The sequence below is a fragment of the Carassius gibelio genome, chromosome A18, assembly GCF_023724105.1.
Source record: "Carassius gibelio isolate Cgi1373 ecotype wild population from Czech Republic chromosome A18, carGib1.2-hapl.c, whole genome shotgun sequence".
NCBI lineage: Eukaryota > Metazoa > Chordata > Actinopteri > Cypriniformes > Cyprinidae > Carassius > Carassius gibelio.
This window is the reverse complement of record NC_068388.1, coordinates 18,576,197-18,597,106: the sequence shown is the minus strand read 5'-3', so window position 1 is coordinate 18,597,106 and position 20,910 is coordinate 18,576,197. Positions and strand designations below refer to the sequence as shown.

The window sequence follows — 20,910 nt, the reverse complement described above, 5'->3', positions numbered from 1 at the left end:
TAGGAACAACATGGGGGTTAGTGATTAATTAACAACATTGAAAAATGACAACATTTTCATTTTGGGGTGGAGTATCCCTTTAAATGTGTTACGAAACATCGTACTCTCATTGTTCTAAGCGGCCATGAATTATTATTTTTTTTCTTGTTTTCCTGTTATAACGACTTAATTTTCTCGTTATCTCAACATAATGAAAGTTTGTTTTCTCGTTATCATGACATGACCTTTTTTACTGTTATAGTAAAGAACTCAACTTTGACAGGCATCTGATGGACAACCATGCAGGCGCTCTTACTGTAGACTATATTTCAGAAAATGTTGCTTCACCTAGGTAATACTGTCTACAATACATAAATAAAGGCTGATAAATCACTGTTGATTCTTCCAGAGACAGTACACCTAACTTTTTGTTTTTGTAATTAGCATGTCAAAACAACCACGCAAACACAGGCTTCAGAAGGATGCAGAACTATTCTAAGATCTTTTAGAGCTGCTTGGATTAAATTTTTAGTAGTCCTTATATGCTGTGACAGATTTCATGTGCGTTACAAGCTTCTGTTTGAAAATAGCATTCATGTGTACGTGTGTATAGGTGTGTGTAGAAAAAAACGATTACAACATTATAGAACAATTATTATTTATGAATTAAATTAGCCTATGCACTTTACATATAGATCACATCACGTGATCCTTTTCCTATTTGGCATCTGAACTCTGGAATAACCTACCTAACATTGTTCGGGAGGCAGACGACTCTTGCAGATTGAAGACCCATCTCTTTAACCTGGCATACACATAACATACTAATATGCTTTTAATATCCAAATCCGTTAAAGGATTTTTAGGCTGCATTAATTAGGTAAACCGGAACCGGAAACACTTCCCATAACATGTACTTGTTACATCATTAGAAGAACGGCATCTACACTAATATTAGTCTGTTTCTCTCTTATTCTGAGGTCACCGTAGCCACCAGATCAAGTCTGTATCCAGATAAGAGGGTCACTGCAGTCACCCGGATCCATTACGTATCCAGACCAGATGGTGGATCAGCACCTAGAAAGGACCTATACTGCCCTGAAAGACAGCAGAGACCATGACAACTAGAGCCCCAGATACAGATCCCCTGTAAAGACCTTGTCTCAGAGGACCACCAGGACAAGACCACAGGAAACAGATGATTCTTCTGCACAATCTGACTTTGCTGCAGCCTGGAATGGAACTACTGGTTTCGTCTGGTCAGAGGAGAACTGGCCCCCCAACTGAGCCTGGTTTCTCCCAAGGTTTTTTTCTCCATTCTGTCACCGATGGAGTTTCGGTTCCTTGCCGCTGTCGCCTCTGTCTTGCTTAATTGGGGTCACTTCATCTACAGCGATAGCGTTGACTTGATTGCAAATAAATGCACAGACACTAAACTGAACAGAGATGACATCACTGAATTCAATGATGAACCGCCTTTAACTGTCATTTTGCATTATTGACACACTGTTTTCCTAATGAATGTTGTTCAGTTGCTTTGACGCATTGTATTTTGTTTAAAGCGCTATATAAATAAAGGTGACTTGACTTGACTTGACATTTCTCATCAATATGGTTAACAATTAAGATTAATAATAAGGAAAAGAGGCACATCACAAATAGCCTACATTATTAAATCCCTTCCTACTGTAGATAAACAGAACATCTCCGCTTATTAACTAACAATCATGAACCTCAAAAAAGCACAAATAAAGATATAGGTGCAAACAGAATACAGTGACGTCAACCTTGGTTTTGATAAGCAGTTATTTTATGACACAGAACGCGTTGGTGAAACTCATGCATCTAGCAAGAACTTAATACACAAAATAATCATATTGATTCAAGCATTTAACATTTATGAATTAATTAAATGTCAGTAATGAACAGGACTGCACAAATTATAGCGATCACGAGGAAGGTCCACGTACAGTAAAGTGGACAACACCCCATCAGTTATATTCAGTTCTATAGTAACTTCTTAGAGAAAATTAAGTCACTATAACGATAAAACAACTTTCGTTATGTCGAGATAACGATAAAATTAAGTCGTTATAACAAGAAAACAAGAAGGAAAAAATTGATTATGCATAGCCGCTTAGAATTTCCGTATTGTGTACCAGAAGTTGCTGCCGACTTTATTTCAGTGTAGTGACGTATTTCCATGTGAAACTGAGGGCATGGTTTTATGCAGGGGGGCAGGGTTTCATATTTTATTGAAGCAGCCCTGGGCGCCGCCATTGGCTAGCGGACCCCAACCTGCTGTTAGCATTCCATTGACTCCCATTCATTTTGACGTCACTTGGACAGCGAATAACTTTACATCTGAGGCGTTTAAAGACTCCATTTGTCCATTAATTATTTCTAAAGAAACACGAAAATGTATAAAAGGCTCCATTACCTTGTATCTTACGTTATGGTCCCGTAGAAGCAGTTTTTGTAAAAAATAGGCTAACGATTACGTCATAACCAGCGACTCTCTGTGGCACAGTATAGAAATGACCATAGACATAAATATGTCTATGGAAATTACCGTATGGACAGGAGGAGAAGCTTGCAGACAATCTTTTACTGTCTATGAGGCTATCGGGGGGACACGTAGGCATAAAGTCAAGGGTTTAATTGTTTACTTCAATAGTAGCAATTGCTTTAGTAAAGTAAATAAAGTGAAAAAAAATTGATTTCACTTTGCGGAAGTGCACTTAATTGGTCTTTGATTTTATATTATCTGCAAGTACACTTTATCAAAAAAAAAATGTTTTCATAAGATATGAAGTACACTACAAGTGCACACTCAATACAATCAAGCACAGGAATGTAGAAAAACATTCTAAAAGCAACATGGTGTTTCAAGGACATATTTTACATGAGCAACTAACTATTTTCAAAGGCTCTTTGATATAGTATTGTGTATTGCGGTAACTATGGTTACTGTTTTCTTAAGGGTTGTCGTCACTAGTGTCCGCATCGAGTGTTTTGAGTCTCTCCTCGTTTGATTAGTTCTGCCTGACGCAGTGTCATGAGCAGCAAACATTCCTCGCGCAGCTGAGAGTCAGTGAGTGAACAGGGACATGATATCGACTGTCAGTGCTGCTCTTCCCCGCACACAACATGGGCTCCACCGCCCATACCACCAAAAACAGAGCGCCAGCTCCACTGCAATGCCCCAGACTCGGTTCTGTGTCGTGGATCGCGTGCATTGTTGAGCTATTTGAGGTGTAAAATGTGGGTTATGGTGCTGTGGACTCAGGACAAGATGGCAGCAGTATGAGAAACACACATCTACATGCTGCGAGTTCAGTTGAAATGTGTAAAATGATCGGAGAAGACCTGGATTATATCTACTGTTAGTCCGTGTGAAAGGTGAGACTTTTATTTATTTATTTTTTATTTTATGTTTTAATAGCAGCGATTTAGTTTTACTGTTGATCATTAACTATCTCGGGTTGTTTATGGACCAGTCAAACCCAAACGGACGTGTCACAATCCTAGTGAGCTTCCTACATAGACTTATTTTGGACATCACAGACGTGTTACATAGAGCGATTATTACCTATGATAAAGCGAATGTTTTTTTGTTTTTTTTTTAATTCGATTTGATGAATGGATATCATTCGTAACTCCTGTGTAGGTAGACAACTTACTCGGATTTGGCACACAGTCATTTTGAGATACAGCCTAACTTTGTTATGTAACAAGTAAAATAGACGGATGCACAAATAGATAGGAGTGCATATGTACATAATCAGTTGCTAAAGGAGTTCATATTGTGCATTTAGTTGAATCTGTAGCAATGCATTAATAATTGAGTTCACCATTGCTGTTATGTAATAATGAAAGTTACTGTAGCGTGCTACTGTTCCAGCAGTTTTGAGACCACAAACCAGTCTTTAACAACCCATGTATTGATTCGTTTTTGACCAGATCCATCCAAACAAGTCTGCACAGAGTTTAGAATAAGGTAAATATTGAAATGAGCACTTAAGGGTGTTGACAAAGTGTTTTTCTTAGGATATAAATATAGTCATATGAAGGAACAAAATAAATGAATAAATAAAATGATGTAATCAGAGGAGATAATTGAGTTCCCGGGGAGAGCATTGGGATACTTTTTTAAAAGTGATAATTGAGGTTGTTTTGAGGCAGCATGCATCTGCTAGGTCAAGTGTTAAATAAAAATAGACTCGTTTATTATGCATGAGACGAATAAATAAATAATAATAATAATGTGGGGTGTTAACATTACCCATAGTGCTTTGCCAGATCATTTTTCAATATCTGATTAAAGTGAGGCCTGTTTGTCTTGAAATAAAATAACATGATGATTATTTTTACAGTAGAAGTTAAAGGAATAGTTCATCACAAAAAAGAAAAAAAAAAAGAAGCTTATGTAATTCATGTCATACCCAAATTACTATCCTCTGTGGAACACAAACATTGCATATTTGAAGAATGAACTGGCCTTTTTTTATATAATGAAAGTCAAGACCTGGGGTGTTAAAATTATTAACAGTAGTCAGTAAAACGTCACTATATTGTACTATAGGGATTATATTGTACTATATAAGTATTGTACTATAAAATATTATTACAAACTTGTAGTGTTTAAACTTTCTTTTGTGAAACACAAAAGGAGATATTTTGAAGAATGCTGTTTATCAAACAGACCACTGTATGGACAAAAAAAAAAAAAGTCTTCCAAAAACAAAGAATAAAAGTTATACAGGTTTGAAATTACTTGAGGGTGAGTAAATGATGACAGAATGTTCATTTTAGTGTGATCTGTTTAACAGCCCACTTTTCAGTGAGTAATAACTTAGTTTATGGAGCTAGACAACCTCAGTCCTCTTGCACATGGCCAGGATATTCTTCACAAATCATTTTACGTGTTTCACAGAAGAGTGAAAACTGTAGTGAAAAGAGTTTGAAACTGTACGATGATGAATAAATTATGACAATTTTTACTTAAGAGTTGAAATATGTGAGTTTTGTATCCTGCTAGTTGTTATTTTAAGGCGACCTCAGAGATGGACAGATTGTTTTATGTTCCTTGTTGTGTTTTGGGTAAGGCTGTTTTCCCAAGCAGGACTTTGTTTTTGTCTGAAGAATGAGCTCATTTAGTGGCGGGGGAAGTTGATTAGAGGAGTCACACGGTAGCCTGGATGCCATTTGAGTTATGCTGCGCAGAGACATGTCCACACCAACGGCCCACTCTGGGCTGTGTTGTTCACTGTGTTGAGGCTTGCAACCAAAATAGACCTGACTACAGTAATTGCTATGACTCCATGGAATTTACATTTTAGTGGGTTGATCAGAACTGATCTTCTTTGTTATTGGTCTATAGTACTGTATTGTTTATGATATGAAGTATAGAAAGACATGCCTATCTGAACTAGTTTTAATGTTTTTCTTGCTTTATGGCCTTGTGTTTTTGTGTATGCATTCAGTTCAGATCACTTATTGCTTTGCTTTTTGACCCCTGATATGAGATCCAGTCCCTCCTACTATAAAGTAACACAAACATGGTGTTAACGGAGTTGCTTCCTTTTGTTATTTATAAAAGGAATAGTTCACACAAAAATAGTTTACTTATCTTCATGTCATTCCAAATCTGCTTTACTTGGTATCTTGAAGAACTGATTTTGCCCGTGCAGTGAATTTAGTGGGGTCAGTAACAACACTGGACCCCATTGACTTTCATTGTAGGGTCAGTATTTTTCATATCCCAGCATCTTTGATTGTTATAATGCAACCAGTCTGGTTTGTATCCGTCTCGGTTAACATATTCATCACATTTCATCTTAATTGTCAGTCGCTTTGTGGGTAGCCTCATTTACATGACGTAAATGTGCTCACATGTCACACTGCAGCTGTCTCGTGAACATGATCCACAGTCTTTTCAGAGACTCCTGTGTTTTTTCAGGCCATTGACCCTATTCTGGTACATCTCTTGTCAGTACTGATTCAGTTTAAGGCCTGGTTTCCACAAGTGTGATGTTTTTCAGCACACTCTCAGCTCTAATAGAAAATTCTGTATTTTGTATTCAAGTTAAACTTTTAATTAAAAGTTAAATTATGACCATTTACATTGTTTAGCAAGTGCTTGGAATTGGCCTTTGAAATTACTAATTTAAAACGGCAGCACAGCGCAAGCTTACTACAACAGATGTGTTTAATCACTAATGAGTCAAGGTCACACGACCACTAGACAACGCTGTGAGATCTTATGATTTTAAATGATTTTAAATCTAGTTGAATCAGCACTGAAAAACAGGATTAACACTGTGTGCAACGATACCGTCAGAAATCTTTTCAATCTACAAATCACCATCATTTACCATTGATTTAGTGGAGTAACATTAACTGCACCATGGTCTTGTGATAGAAAGGTGATGTATTCATATCAAATTTTATTATATTATTAATGTAGACATCTATTAAATGTGTTAAAGGAGTAATGGAATATATATATATATATATATATATATATATATATATATATATTTATTTTTTACATTTTTTTTTATTAAGCTGTGGTGTTTTGTAGGGATGTCAATTTTCGATAATTTCCATGATCAATTGTCATTTAAGTTAACAATCAATTAATCGATTAATCGTTAACTTTAATGCTGCAAAATGTGTCTATTGCAGCAGCATGCATGACAGGATGCGCAATCCACTCAAAAAAAAAAAACTTTCTCACTTAAAGGGGTTTTAGCCTGAATAAAATGCTAGTAGCAGGATTATAAAAGTAAAATATGTGATAATGAGCATTTGATAAATTGAGGAGAGCGTGCCGTACATTTGAGATCATTTAACTTTGTTGACTGTTTTCCATCCCAGCACGGTTCTGCTCTTGAACGCTGAACTCACCTCTATAAATGGTTTTGTGGTGCTCGTTGTTGTGTTGTAAAACACAATTACAATGTTTTTTTTTTTTTTTCTGACATTATGGCATTTAAAATAAAATCATCCCAAACGTAACTGTGGCGTCTGTGGCTGTGCTGTGGCACATCTCATTCGGCACAAATCCCAAATGTTTAAAAGTATTATAATGTTTTCCTTTCTATTACTAATAGGCCTAAAAAAAAAACAATCTTTACAATACTTTCTGTATACATTAATTCCTTTGTTTAACCATTCTATCTGATTATTAGACAGACTTCTATCCGTATTAGACAGAACTGTTAATGACAACGATGAACAAGAGAGAGAGTGTGAGTGCTGTCAAAATAATGTCGTGTTCCAGGCAACCCGTAACCCATGTTTTTCCAACCTTAAACCCGTGAAAGTGCACTGGAACGGCAGTCAAACTCGTTACTTCCATCCTGTGAACTCGTACTAGATCGATGTACTCCTAGTTCTGAGTTCTGACGTCACACAGCACACAAAACAAAGATGGCAGCCCCTACGAATAATATTGCCTACGGATGCAGTGTTTATGCAAGTGGTACACATTGAAAAATAGATTTTAGGAAAATGTAACGAATAATAATCTAGCTACAATTCCTTGTGCTCAGGAAGTTTGGCGTGGCTTGCCTGGAACGCTACAAAGTCATTAGTTGTGGTTTGAAATCGTGACTTATGGGCTCAAAAACCTGCCTGGAATGCAGCATAAAAGTCCCGCCTCGAACACATAGGCCAAGTAGAGAAACGTATTGACCGATGCCGATATTTGAAAAATGCCAAATATCCGCCGATATATCGCCATTGGCAATATATCGGTCGACCACTATTTGTAACTAAATTTCTATTGCTTTCCATGTTGAAGAATCTTGTGTTGTTTCTATTTTAATGTACTTTTAAAGTTTAAATCACATTAAAAGCTTAATTTGTACATTGTGAATTAATGATGATGTGTTTAGGCTTTATACTGTCACCGTCACTCACATCCGTAGCTTTAAACGATTACATCTCTTATCGACAATTAATAGATCATCGATTAATCGTTGACATCCCTAGTGTTTTGTGCATTTATATTACATTTATTTAGACCACTGTTTTCATACGAATACCCAGAAACTATATAGTTACATTCTGGCCATGATGTTGTTGAGTTGCTATATGTTTGATTTTTAACTGTGGTTATCATGATCTAAATGTATGCTGCTATGGAAGACCAAAGGTTAATTTTAATAAAACATAGTCAGAATAATTACATTTCACACAGTAAAAATGAGGTTGTTAAAATTTTTTCTGTTTTTGATAATGAACATAAATTTACATCTGCATTCTATATCAAGCTACTACTGTCAACTCAAGCTACTGGCAAATGTGCATTGCTAAGAGACAAATGTAATCGAAAAAGTGTAAATAATTCAAAAACGTGAAGTGTTTGTCATGTTCTGACCATAAAAAATAGTTTAAAGCTTCAGTTAACTGGTTTCTACAACTTTCACTTAGTAGCAAAAATTTGCCTTAAACTTGAAAGAAATAAAGATTTGTAATTTGTTGATATTGACTGAAATGCCAAATTTTATGATGAAATCCTATCTAGCTATTACAGTGACATGATGAGTGACAGATAATTCTATTTTTAGAATAGTTTTCATTTAAATAACTTACAAACCATGTGTTCAGTGTCACTAGCTGCGTTTACATGGACCTTACTAATCCGATCGTAATAGGACTAGAAGCTCAATCGGAATAAAAAAAAGTAACGTGTAAACACGTCTATCGGATTTTAAAACTGTATCCGACAACAGCGTGAACCTCTGTATATTCATGCAGGGTGCACATGTCAAAAGAGTGATTCCGTTCAGAGGCTAATGACATAGAAACGCCCATATCAACCCGATCACTTTATTTAGAGTTCATGTAAACACTGCGTTCGGATTCGTCAAACAAAATGTATAAATTCCAATGAAAGCAGAAAGTGTCCATGTAAACGCACCTACTTATAATCTCAGGTGCTAATTATTGCTTTGTATAATGGTTAAAAAGCAATTTTAATTTGATCAATGAGCATGTCAGTGTGCATTACTTTAATAGCTAAAATGCTTGTAAGCGACAGTGGATAAAACTTATATTTTATTTTGGTTAGCCAATTATTTTGTAGTTTTGTTTAGTTAATTTACCAATAAATAAAAACATTAATGTTTGCCATTTGTATTTCAAGATTTCATTCAGTTTCTCATAAAATACTTAATTACAAATAAGTAATTCACTTTTTGGGATTGACAACAGTATTTCCTCACAGGTGACCACGTCCATAACACCTAAACATGGACAAAGTTTCAAAAATTAAGTTGTAGGTTTGAAGGAGTATTTTTGTTCCAAAAATACCTCTTCCGGTTTGTCACAAGTTTCGGAAAGTTTTTTTCGAGTATGGCTCTGTGTGACGTTAGATTGAGCGGAATTTCCTTATATGGGTCCTAAGGGCACTTCTCCCGGAAGAGCGCGCTCTCCCGTAGAGCAGAGCACAGCAGAGACATTCACTGATCAGAGCGAGAGTGAATTGTCACAAAAGAAGTGTGTTTTTGGTTGCCAGGGCAAGACAACCCTGCACAGATTACCAAAAAAAAGAAAACATTAAGGGACCAGTGGACGGAGTTTATTTTTACAGAGCATGTGTTTTTGTTTGTTCCCTGCATTTCCAAGATGCTTGTTTTACAAACAAGGCCCAGTTTGATGCCGGATTTGCGTATCGTTTATTTCTTAAGGATGATCCAATCCCAACGAAAAAGGGTCACGATCGTGTGTTGGAACCGCAGGCGGTGAGTAAAAATGCTTCAAATATCTCTGTGTTGTTAACTTAGCTATCGGCGCGTAAGCACATCAAGTAAACCTTGAACACCTTTAAAGAAAAAGGAAAGACGACATAAAGTGTAACTTAGTCATTTTCCAAAATTGCTAAGCAAATATATACAGTTTCAATACATACCACATATAGGTGTCCTGCTGTAGTCATTGCTGCTGCTGCTCTCGTTCAGTTTCAGGCTCTGGATCTGATTCTGGACCATAAATATACGGCTGAATCTGACTGTTAGCCATGGTTTGTTTTGGATGATGTTTTTTTTTCCTCACGGTAATGTCACAGCTTCCAAACGCTCTCAACACAAAAGCTTACTCGCGCTCGTGATTCTTTAGCTCCGCCCACACATCACGCCTCCAGACGCTCGTGTTTTTCTGAAAAACATCGGCACAGACTATTTTTCTCTTATAAATATAATAAAACTAAAGACTTTTTGGAGATATGAAGGATGCTGTACTACTCTATAGGTACTCAAGATTAACAGGAGATTGAGTGAAAATGAGCATTTCACCCCCCCTTTAATTTGATTAATTTAAACTGCTGATTGAGGAATGAAGTAAACAGCCATCTTTATGAATGGGCCATTGAATCATTCGTTCACAAAAAATTTTTCAAAACGCATGAATTCAGAAACAAATTAAAACAGTATTGCTTGTAGATGCACAACTTTACTGTAGCTTTATAGGTTATATATTCCTCTCGCTTCTTGTGTGATGTCGCTTATCATGTGATATAAATATTAGACAACTTTTTTTTTTTACCCCAATGTCTTACATTTTAAGGCCATATAACTGCTTTTTATATAGGCTACATCATGCAGTGGGTTTTTGCCCTGCATGTTCGTCTACAGTCAACTGTTGTAACTGAGATGTAAGATGACATAAATGTCTTGGGTAGGGAGGTTGTGTTAAAATATAGCATTTTTTTTCCCAATGCAACTATTTAATTAAATTTACGAGCTAGAACAATACTATTTGAAAGACAAGTTAGTTGTCACAGGAGGTACTTTTTTAATCCTAGGCGTTACACTGATTTTATGTTGATCAATTTTAATAATCTAATGTCTTATGAACTCACTGACTGATTCATTTTTTTTTTTACTTTAAAAAAGGGCAAAATCATAAAAGTTAATTCATGAATTAAACTGCACTGGTCGAGCTGTCCAACTTAGAAGTACCATATATTTTTATTTGATCTCGAAATCAAATGATTCATTGGGTTTTCCCACAAATTTCCAAAGTTTCACAGTGGTAAGGGTGTTTAAAGCCGGGCATCTTGGGAAATTGTGGCATTTCAGTTTGCACACTAGAAAGTTAGATTGGAGCACTGATTTAAAGGGGTAAGATAGTTTTTGGAAATATAATGAATTTGTATCTGCATGCTAAGATATATTGTGTAATGAAATGTAATGTTATTTTACATTTAGTGGATGCTTTTATCCAAAGCGATTTACACATGAGGACAATAAAAACAATCAAACCAACAAAAGAGCAACAATATGTAAGTGCAGGACAAGTCCCGGTTAGTCTAATACAGTTCATGTAGTTTTCTTTCTTTCTTTCTTTCTTTCTTTCTTTCTTTCTTACTTTTTAAGTAAATAAAAACGAAACCAGTAGAGTAGAAAAAAAAGATTAGAGAATGCTAGTGTAAGACATCTTAGTCTTGTTAAAGAGCACCTAGCATGGAATTTTGAAATTTACCTTTCATGTAGTGTGTAACATAGATCTTATTGAACAAAAACATCCTGCAAAGTTTGAAATATGACAGTGCACCGTATATAAAGTTATTGTCTTTCAAAAGTAAGAGTCGACTCCGAGTCATTTTTATGAATCGTTAGAAGACCGAAGCTTTTTCTCTGACTAGATGACGTCAACTTGTCAAGTTATTTGAATACAATACGCCTACTTATTGCGCTCCAAGACGCCAATGAAACCTAGAAAACATCATGGCGACGAGACGCTGTGTTCTGAAGTGCGACTCAAAAGCAAACTTTTTTTCATCTGCCCAAGGATGAGCATTTGTAGAGTAAGTGGCTACAATTCATTTATACAATTGTACCACAGAAGTGTAGTCCGAGCCTTGTGCTTTGTTCACGCCATTTTGAAGACGATTGCTTTACCAACTTATATGCAATCAAACTTGGATTCACGAGCCGGCTGATATTGAAGGAAGGTTCAGTTCCAAGTGTATTTGCGTCAGCTTCCTCCTCCGTATCACAACCTGTAAGTGTTATTAATAATTGTTTCTTTTATGTTTTATGTAGCATGCTTAATGATTGTTTGGTTTGTTGTGTAAGCACCGTTTAGCTTCTAGGTCTTCAGTGACAATTGTATTGAGATATGTGAATTGTTTGTCGTTGTTTTCGGAGTTTTCTTAAAGAATTGAGTCATACCTCGTAGTAAAGTAATGTTAGGCCTACTGCCTTTTTTTTGGGGTAAAAACGTTATGTTTATGCATCGAGTCAAGGCAAACAAAGATTGATTGTGCTTTTACAATATGAACTCTGGGCTATACTCGCTAACGTCACGTAAAGGCGGGGTTTTGAAAAGTGAATCACTAAACTAATCATTTGAGAATCGCTGTCAAAACAGGTAAAAATAAATGCATATTATAAGAAAACTAAAGTCCTTTTTAGTCATTGCATGCATGCAAAACAGTTGTTGGGACCTTCTAAAACAATATTTGGAACATTTTAAATGCCATATTAGGTGCTCTTTAAATTATAATTAAAAAACAAGTAAATAGAATTAGAATAGAGAGTGCTAGTGTTAGCAAGTGTCATTGTTTTTTAATAAATAAAAATAAATGTAGGTAGAATAGAAACCGAACAGAGATTATTAGTGTTAGAGGGTCAGGTTGTTTATTTATTCATTTATTTGTATGATAAATGAAAATAAAACGGGTAGTTAGACAAGAAATACAATAGAGAGTTCAAGTGTTCAAGGGTCAAGTAAGGTAAACGTCTGTGAAAGTGATTTTGTGCATCTTTGGGATGGCATTATAATAAAGCACTTATCACTTGCAGAACATAATCTTCTGTAGGTCACATGAAGTAGTGAATTTAGGTAAAGGGCGGCAGAGTCAGTGGTTGTTTCTCAGCAAAAAGCTAATTTTATTGTTGATCTATGAAGTAAACTGACATCAAAATCATAATGCTCGTTTTAATGCATTATTCTCTTTGTCAAAAAAAAAAAATAGTATAAATAGTTTAAAAGTTATCATTTTAGTCTGTGTCACCCATTCATGCTGAATACATTGCTGTTTAACTTAAAAAAAAAAAAAAAAAAAAAAAAAAAAAATTTGACTGTTGACTTTTGCAATTATGTATTTTCCTTAAACAGGGGACTTTGTTTACCATAACTTCCTATTCTCTTTTCCCTTGCTGTTTTTTCTTTTTCTTTCAAGGAGGAACAATAATAAAAAAATATCCCCTAAAATTTCACACGTTGAAAGGCAATAAGCAAATGAGATATGTTATATGCTGTCACTACCATGAGAAAAACTTGACTTTCATTACAGGTGTATGTTCCCCTCTGAGACCAGTTAAGACCAAACCCTGCTTGACTTTAGCCAATTTCATTAGTCAACTTAATCACACAGTCACCTGTGAAAAAAATAAATAAAAAATTCAGACTTCATAGACTCTGTTCAGAATTAAGTAATATCATGGATGGATAAGAGATCATTATAATATAATTGTATTATGTTTTTGTGATTAAGCTATATCATGTGTGCATTTATACTGAATTTTCTTAGATGTTACTGTTTTTCATACAAATAGTCTACCTAAAAACCATATAGTTATATATTAGCAGGGTATTGAGGTGCTGTTTGTGTGGTTTTAACCAGTGGTCGACCGATATATCGGACGATATGTCATTTTTCAAATATCGCCATTGGTCGATAATTTTTTATGCTTGGCCGATGTGTTAGAGGCAGGACTTTTATTTTGATAGCCCTGAGAGCGGCAGTGCCTGAGCGCACACGGTGTACACACTCTCTCTCTTGTTTGTCGTCACAGTTCTGTCTAACATGGATATAAGTCTGTCAAATAATCAGATAGAATGGTTAATCAAATAAATTAATGTATACAGAAAGTATTATAACGATTGCTTTTATATTAGGCCTATTAGTAATAGAAAGGCAGAGATTATAATAGTTTCTCATTTGATGTTGATATAAATATACATTTATATTATTTAAACATATCTTTGTAAAGGGGTGTGCCGGTGCTAGTATCTGTACCGAACGGTTCCTGGGCGAATTCCAAATGGAAGTGATCATCCCTATCCCCTTGGAGTGGGGAATTAGGATTGAATAGGGCATGTGTTGCCATTAAGTAGTCGTTAGGAATGCACTTTGCAAAAGGAGCGACATAATTTCCTCATTATCTTCAGCTGGCATGTTCCTGTGACAACACACCATGTGTCCGACCTCTGACATATATATAGCAATTGTAATATAGCAAAAGTCGCTTTGGATAAAAGCGTCAGCTAAATGGATAAATGTAAATGTAAATGTAAAGAAACTTCTTTCAAAAACATTAAAAATAGTAATGTTTCCAAACTACCAAAAAAAAAAAAAAACAGTTTCTTTATTTGTAATAATATCAATCTTTTTTATGAAAATTAATGGTCTGATTTCTAACTTTTACTTTGCAGCAAATCTGGCTTTAAACTTTAAAGAAACAAAGATTTTAAATGTATTGTGATAATTATTGATATGATATTGATAATGATATTTTTTTTGGCCATATCGCCCTGTCCTGTGTGTTTATATAGCACAAAAAACATGATTGTAGTTGATTAATGGCTGGTTTGATTGGGATATGTACTTTCCATTGCCATTTGTACTTTCGAAGTGTTGCTTTTCTTCAACTAATTTACAGTTTTTAGCTTGTGACAGGTGATGTTTTGGTTTGTTTTTCTTGTCTAGGTAATTCAAATATGTTTCAGGAGGTTTGTTACAAAACAATAAAATACTTTGTTGCAGTTTAAAGATGGTTAAACTTAAATGGAGATGACTAAAAGAGGTTACTTAAATGAGGAACACTAAGCTGCTTGTTTGCATCCTGTTAAGCAGAAATGTTCACTAAGAGTCGGAAAAAAAAAGATTTTCTGTGGTGTTTCATGGTACTTTTTTTGTGTTTTCCCCTCATCTTTAAGTGAAGAAATGAAATGCAACCCAAATTTTATGATGAGCAAATCTTAACCAGCCATCTGATTCAGTGATTAATTAGTTATAAATATGTTTGTCAAATAAGAAATAGCCTGTAATTGTTATAGAGTTAGTGTGAATTAAATGTTGATGTGTTTATATGGCGGTGAAGAGTGTATGTTAAGATGTGTGATTATTTTTGTTTTAATTATTATATTTAGTAAAATGGTTAAATTGGATAACTAAGAACATCCAGTGTTAATCTGTGAAATGATTCTTGTTAGCAGCTAGATTTATTTTGGATAATATTTATTCATTTTTAATTTCTCTGCTTCTCTGCTTGAACTGGCCTGTCTTCTTATGTTGTAATTTCTCACATTATAACCTTTCTCACTTCACTCACTATACTTCAGTTGGCTGTTTTTATTCTGTAGAAAAGTTGCTCCTGAGATTTTTAAGTGTGCTTGAGGATGTCAGCAAGATTAATGAGAAATTGGCAGCATCTTTTCAGAATTGTGCTCACGTGTTGACCTGTTGCAGAAAGTACACTCTTATCTTGTTTCCTTTCCTTAATTTTTTTTTCTAGTGTGCAAGTCCAAGAAGGATTTGTCCCTAGAGCAAAATTTAGTGTTGTTAATTGAGTTACAGTAGTACCATAGCTTGACTCAAAAAAAGCAGTTTGCATAACTTCATGTAACTCAATGTCCTTCCTCAATTGGATATATATTGAGAATAGAGAAGCTATGAAAGCACATATGATACTGTGCCTTTAGTGTGTCTCTTTTCTCCCACACAGTAATGCTCATTTTGAAACAGCCGTTGCCTAGAGACCCCAATTCATGGAAACCGAAATGAAAAGGTCAATTGAACCTGTGAGCAGTTAGTTTTTTCCTTTTACGGCATTTATGGAAGGGAGAATTGGTGGGTATTGGAGGGAGGAACTAACAATTCTTCTGCCGTTTTTTTTATTTTCTTTGCCTTTCGTTGGCTGCTCAAGGAAGCTTGCTGTTTGCTGCTGTAGCATAGGAGCAAAGGTCAAGTATGATGTCAGCCTGATGATGCAAGCCACTGCACACAGTAGGATCAAGGTCCCTCTTAAGTTGTTTACACTTATAGTTAGTGGACACTTGTGATGTCACACAAAAAACTTGGAAAACACCACTACATGCATTAGTTATTTTGTAAGTTAGTGTTGAATATAGAACAGGCATGTCAAATTTTCAGAAATTTTGCAAGATATAGGCTGGCCAGTCTTATAATGTCTGTGTTTCTGTGAAAACGTTCAAATCATAAAATTTGTAAATGTATTGGTTAAAAGTGGAACATGACCTGATTCTGTATCTGGTTTTCTTGTGTTCACAGGTATGGCCTCACAAGTCTTGGTCTACCCACCACATGTTTTCCAAACTCATACAAGTGCCTTTTGTAGTGTGAAGAAACTCAAAGTTGAGCCTAGTAACTGTGTTTACCATGAGAGGACCTACCCACAGACATACATGAATGGTAGAACCCTTGGCATTGCTTACCCATCAAAACGTACCGCTTCATTTAAGACACAAGATTCTGTGATTGGCAGACACCCCAGGCAGGAGTTTCCATTACAAACGGCTGCTGTGCGCGGTGTTCGACGTCAGCATACCACCATATCGGCACAGCCACAAAAGAGGGTCATCTCCTCTCAGGAAAAGGAGTTGGAGCATCAGGAAAAAGGAAGGGGTTGCAGCAGTGGAGCTACAGGGGCAGCTGGAAGGAGTAGGGGAGAGGGAAGTGGCAGTCAAGGAGGAGGAGGTGAAGGACAGGGAGAAGGTGACGAAGGTGGTGGAGGAGAGGACGAGGGTGACTTGGAAGACTGTGGAGGTTTTAACTTGCAAGACAGTTCACAGAGATGTGGGCTGAAACGTAAGAGCGGGGAACTGGAGAACTTGGGAAGTGCCATGCAGATTGTAGAAGACCTGTCAATGTTACCTGCAATGTTGCAATCAAATGTGGGAAACCCACCAGTTGCGGTGCCAGGGGCAGTTGGTGGAGGGCCTGCAAAGCCAGGTGGAAATTCTGGAAATGGGGATGGAGACTACCAGTTGGTGCAGAATGAGTTGCTTTGCTCTTTGAAGAACACCTACGAGGTGTTAGACTTCCTCGGCCGAGGTACTTTCGGCCAGGTAGTGAAATGCTGGAAACGAGGCACCAGTGAGACTGTGGCGGTGAAAATCCTGAAGAACCATCCATCGTATGCACGACAGGGCCAGATTGAAGTAGGCATCCTGGCACGCCTCAGCAGCGAGAATGCAGATGAGCATAATTTAGTGCGAGCTTTCGAGTGTTTCCAGCACCGCAGCCACACTTGTCTTGTGTTTGAGATGCTGGAGCAGAACCTGTACGACTTTCTCAAGCAAAACAAATTCAGCCCGCTTCCTCTGAAGGTGATCCGTCCCATTCTTCAGCAGGTGGCCACGGCGCTAAACAAGTTGAAGGCCATGGGACTGATCCACGCGGACTTGAAGCCTGAGAACATCATGCTGGTGGACCCTGTACGGCAGCCCTACCGGGTGAAAGTCATAGACTTTGGCTCAGCCAGTCACGTCTCCAAAGCCGTCTGCTCGACGTACCTCCAGTCGCGGTACTACAGGTATGTACAAACAAAAGACAGAATTAGTTGAATTAGGATTAGTTAGCTGAAATTGGTTTTGATACCTATAAGGAATTATCTCAAGAATTATCTTGCAGTAGCCAGTTAATCTCACTCTTTTGGTTGCTGTACTGAATGTTGAAGTTAAAGTTAATTAGTTCAAGTTAATGCTGAAGAATAGATACACTCTTGAGTTGTTTTGTTTGGTTATTGTCAGTATTTTGTGCAAAAAATACTCTTAAGCATGTAATTCCTTCTCACTAATAGATCACTGAAAACATTCTAAAATCTTATGCTTTCTGTGTATGTTATATAACTAAAATCCTTATGGAATTACCAATCAGGAAACACCCCACTGATTTAAAACAATTTCCCTTGTGTTCTAAAGCTACACTGACCCTGTAGAACTATTTGACCCCACAATGCAACAGGCAGGGGCTAAACCATATTTGTCACATTGCCATGGGAAAGGAAGTTATTTATTTATTTAAAGTACTTTGTACAATAGGCTAAAAACAACTGGTAATAGATGAGTTTGTAGAACACTGTTGTGTATACTGAAATACATTTTGAATGCAGGTAACCTTTGTAAATTGAATGTCACCTTGATAGATTGCCAAAATTAAAAACGTAGACAAAAATAACTTCCTAAATAATTTACTTGTGTGCAATTCTATTTGAAATCATGACAGTGTTGAGAAGGGTCTGGTTGTGGTTTCTTAATAAGAGGCCAAATAACTGCCAGCTTTAAGGATTTTTTTTTTTTGTTTTGTAATATTGAGAAGCAGTTCCTCTGCCACAAGTAACAACTCATTCAGTAATTTAGTGGGTACAGGATTTAATAAACATGTTGTTGGTTTAGATGCAGTGATAAGTTTATGTAGCTCTACCTGTCCTATTGTAAAGCACTAAAAATTGTTTTAGGTGCGATTTAATGAAGCGGAATTTCAAGATACTGTAGATTCTACATTTGTTCAGTGGTATCTGAAGAAATTCAGTAAGTCGTTAGTACTGAAATGATAGGGAATATTCAGTTGGAGTGATGTCTGATTATTTGTTAATTTCGTCACTAAATTAAAACCTTGGATTGTTTTGGTTATTTTCTATGAGTTTGCAGACACTTTTTTTTTTTATTTGACAGGGACAGCAGCTTCTAATGTATTAGAGAAGAATGTGACAATATTTATAGCCATTTTGTCTAGTTCATGTGTATGGGTATTAGGGGTGGGCGATATGGAAAAAATATCTTATCACGATTCACAATTTTATCACAATTATTTTGTCATGTTGGTTTACTATTTTTCAAGTTGTCTGAGCATTACAGCCAAACTAATTTCCCTATTATTAAGACAAAGCCTTTCAAGGTAGCAAAAAAAAGGAGAGATATTAAAGGGATAGTTCACCCAAAAATTATAATTATGTTATTAATAACTCACCCTCATGTCGTTCCAAACCAGTAAGACCTCCATTTATCTTTGGAATGCAGTTTAAGATATTTTATAGGGATGCACGATAATATCGGCACAATATCGGTATCGGCCGATAAAAGCTTAAAATGACCATTATCGGTATCGGCCGATATGAATATTTCTGCCGATGAGCCAAACCGATATTCTCCAAGTGAAATAATTGACCTGTTTTTCAGATGTGAATGTCTGTCTACATTTGTAAAATAATAAATTTATGGTAGAATCAGTACAGAAGAGATACATGGATTTCTCTTCAGTAAAATTAAAGTTTAAATATATCAGTATATATTTGTATATATATCGATATCGGTATCGGCATCGGCCAAAATTATTTTGAAAATATCGGCATATCGAATATCGGCCAAAATCCAATATCGTGCATCCCTAATATTTTAGATTTAGTCCGAAAGCTCTCAGTCCCTCCATTCAAGCTGTGTGTACGGTATACTGCCCATGTCCAGAAAGGTCAGAAAAACATCATCAAAGTAGTCCATGTGACATCAGAGGGTCAGTTAGAATATTTTGAATCATCGAAAATACATTTTGGTCCAAAAAAAGTTAAAACTACGACTTTATTCAGCATTGTCTTCTCTTCCCGGTCTGTTCTGAGAGGGTTCAAAACAAAGCAGTTTGTCATATCCATTTCGCGAATGAATCATTCGATGTAACCGGATCATTTTGAACCAGTTCACCAAATGGAACTGAATCGTTATAATTCAATACACATTAATCCACAAATGACTTAACGCTGTTAACGTTTTCAGTGTGCTAACAATGCTAACAATCCCTCTGAGTTCAAACAAACCAATATCCCGGAGTAATTAATGTACTCAAACAGTCCACTGACTGCAAAAATGCAGCTGTTTCCCTGGAAACCCCATAAATAAAGCAGCAGCTCTACTTATTTAAACGTATTTAAATAGTCATTCAGATTTGCAGATTTCCTATGGTATTCATCACAGCCCAAATACGTAAATATTTATACTTGATAGGCTATTCATTTTTTAACATTTTTATAAGGACAACAACATTTTCTAGAGCAGAGGTGCCCAACCCTGCTTTTGATGATATACTGTCCTGCAAAGTTTAGCTCCAACCCTAATCAAACACAGCTACACTTAATTTTTAAGTGAGCCTGAAGACCTTAATTAGTTGCTTCAGGTGTGTTTGATTAGGATTGGAGCTGAACTATGCAGGGCAGTTGAACGCCAGTAGCAGAGCTGGGCACCTCTGCCCTAGATATTGTTTGAAAGTGTTTTGATTCTTTATTGTTTGTTGGCACTTTACATTAGGGCTTCATTAGTTAACATTAGTTAATTCATTAGTTAACTGCCAATGAAAAATTCTTCTGAACATTCATTAATCTTAGGTATTCCAAGATTTAATAAAACGTAGTTAAAATTGTAAGATGCAACTGTGTTATTTAATGGGCTAACATGAACTAAGACTTGTATTTTTAAACAAAGATTAATAACTTATGTAGCAAATTTAGCTATTGCCCTTTGTGAAGGCTAATGCATTAACTAAGATTAACTAATGGGGTCTTATTGTAAAGTGACACCTGTTGGTCTTTGTAGTTCTTTTGCACTTTAATCTGTGTAAAATGTTTAACTTGATTCTTTTCTGTATTGCTTAATCACATTTTAATATTCAGTTATTCTTATAATAAAAAAGTTATTAAACCTGTTATACTGTATTATGACCACTTATTTGAAACTAAATTTCAATATCGTGAAAACGTACATTGTGATAAAAACATTAAAAAACAATTAATCGCAACATGAAAATTTTATACTTCCATATCCCTAGCATTGTGTCATCTTTGGGATCTTATTTTCAGCCGTGTCTCTAAGTAAGTGTAAACATGTCCATACTACTTGAAATCG

General features: G+C 35.9%; 1 protein-coding gene across 2 annotated transcripts in view; it reads left to right on the top strand.

The window, feature by feature from the left end:
• The first annotated feature begins 3,032 nt into the window (after positions 1-3,032).
• Positions 3,033-20,910, top strand: part of LOC127933971 (homeodomain-interacting protein kinase 3) — a 55,808-nt gene continuing 37,930 nt past the window's right edge. For both annotated transcript variants that reach the window (XM_052531100.1, XM_052531099.1), the window contains exons 1-2: positions 3,033-3,381; positions 16,292-17,555. In XM_052531100.1, the coding sequence (XP_052387060.1) occupies positions 16,294-17,555 (1,262 nt within the window). In that variant the 5' untranslated portion in view covers positions 3,033-3,381; positions 16,292-16,293. The remainder of the gene's footprint in view (positions 3,382-16,291; positions 17,556-20,910) is intronic.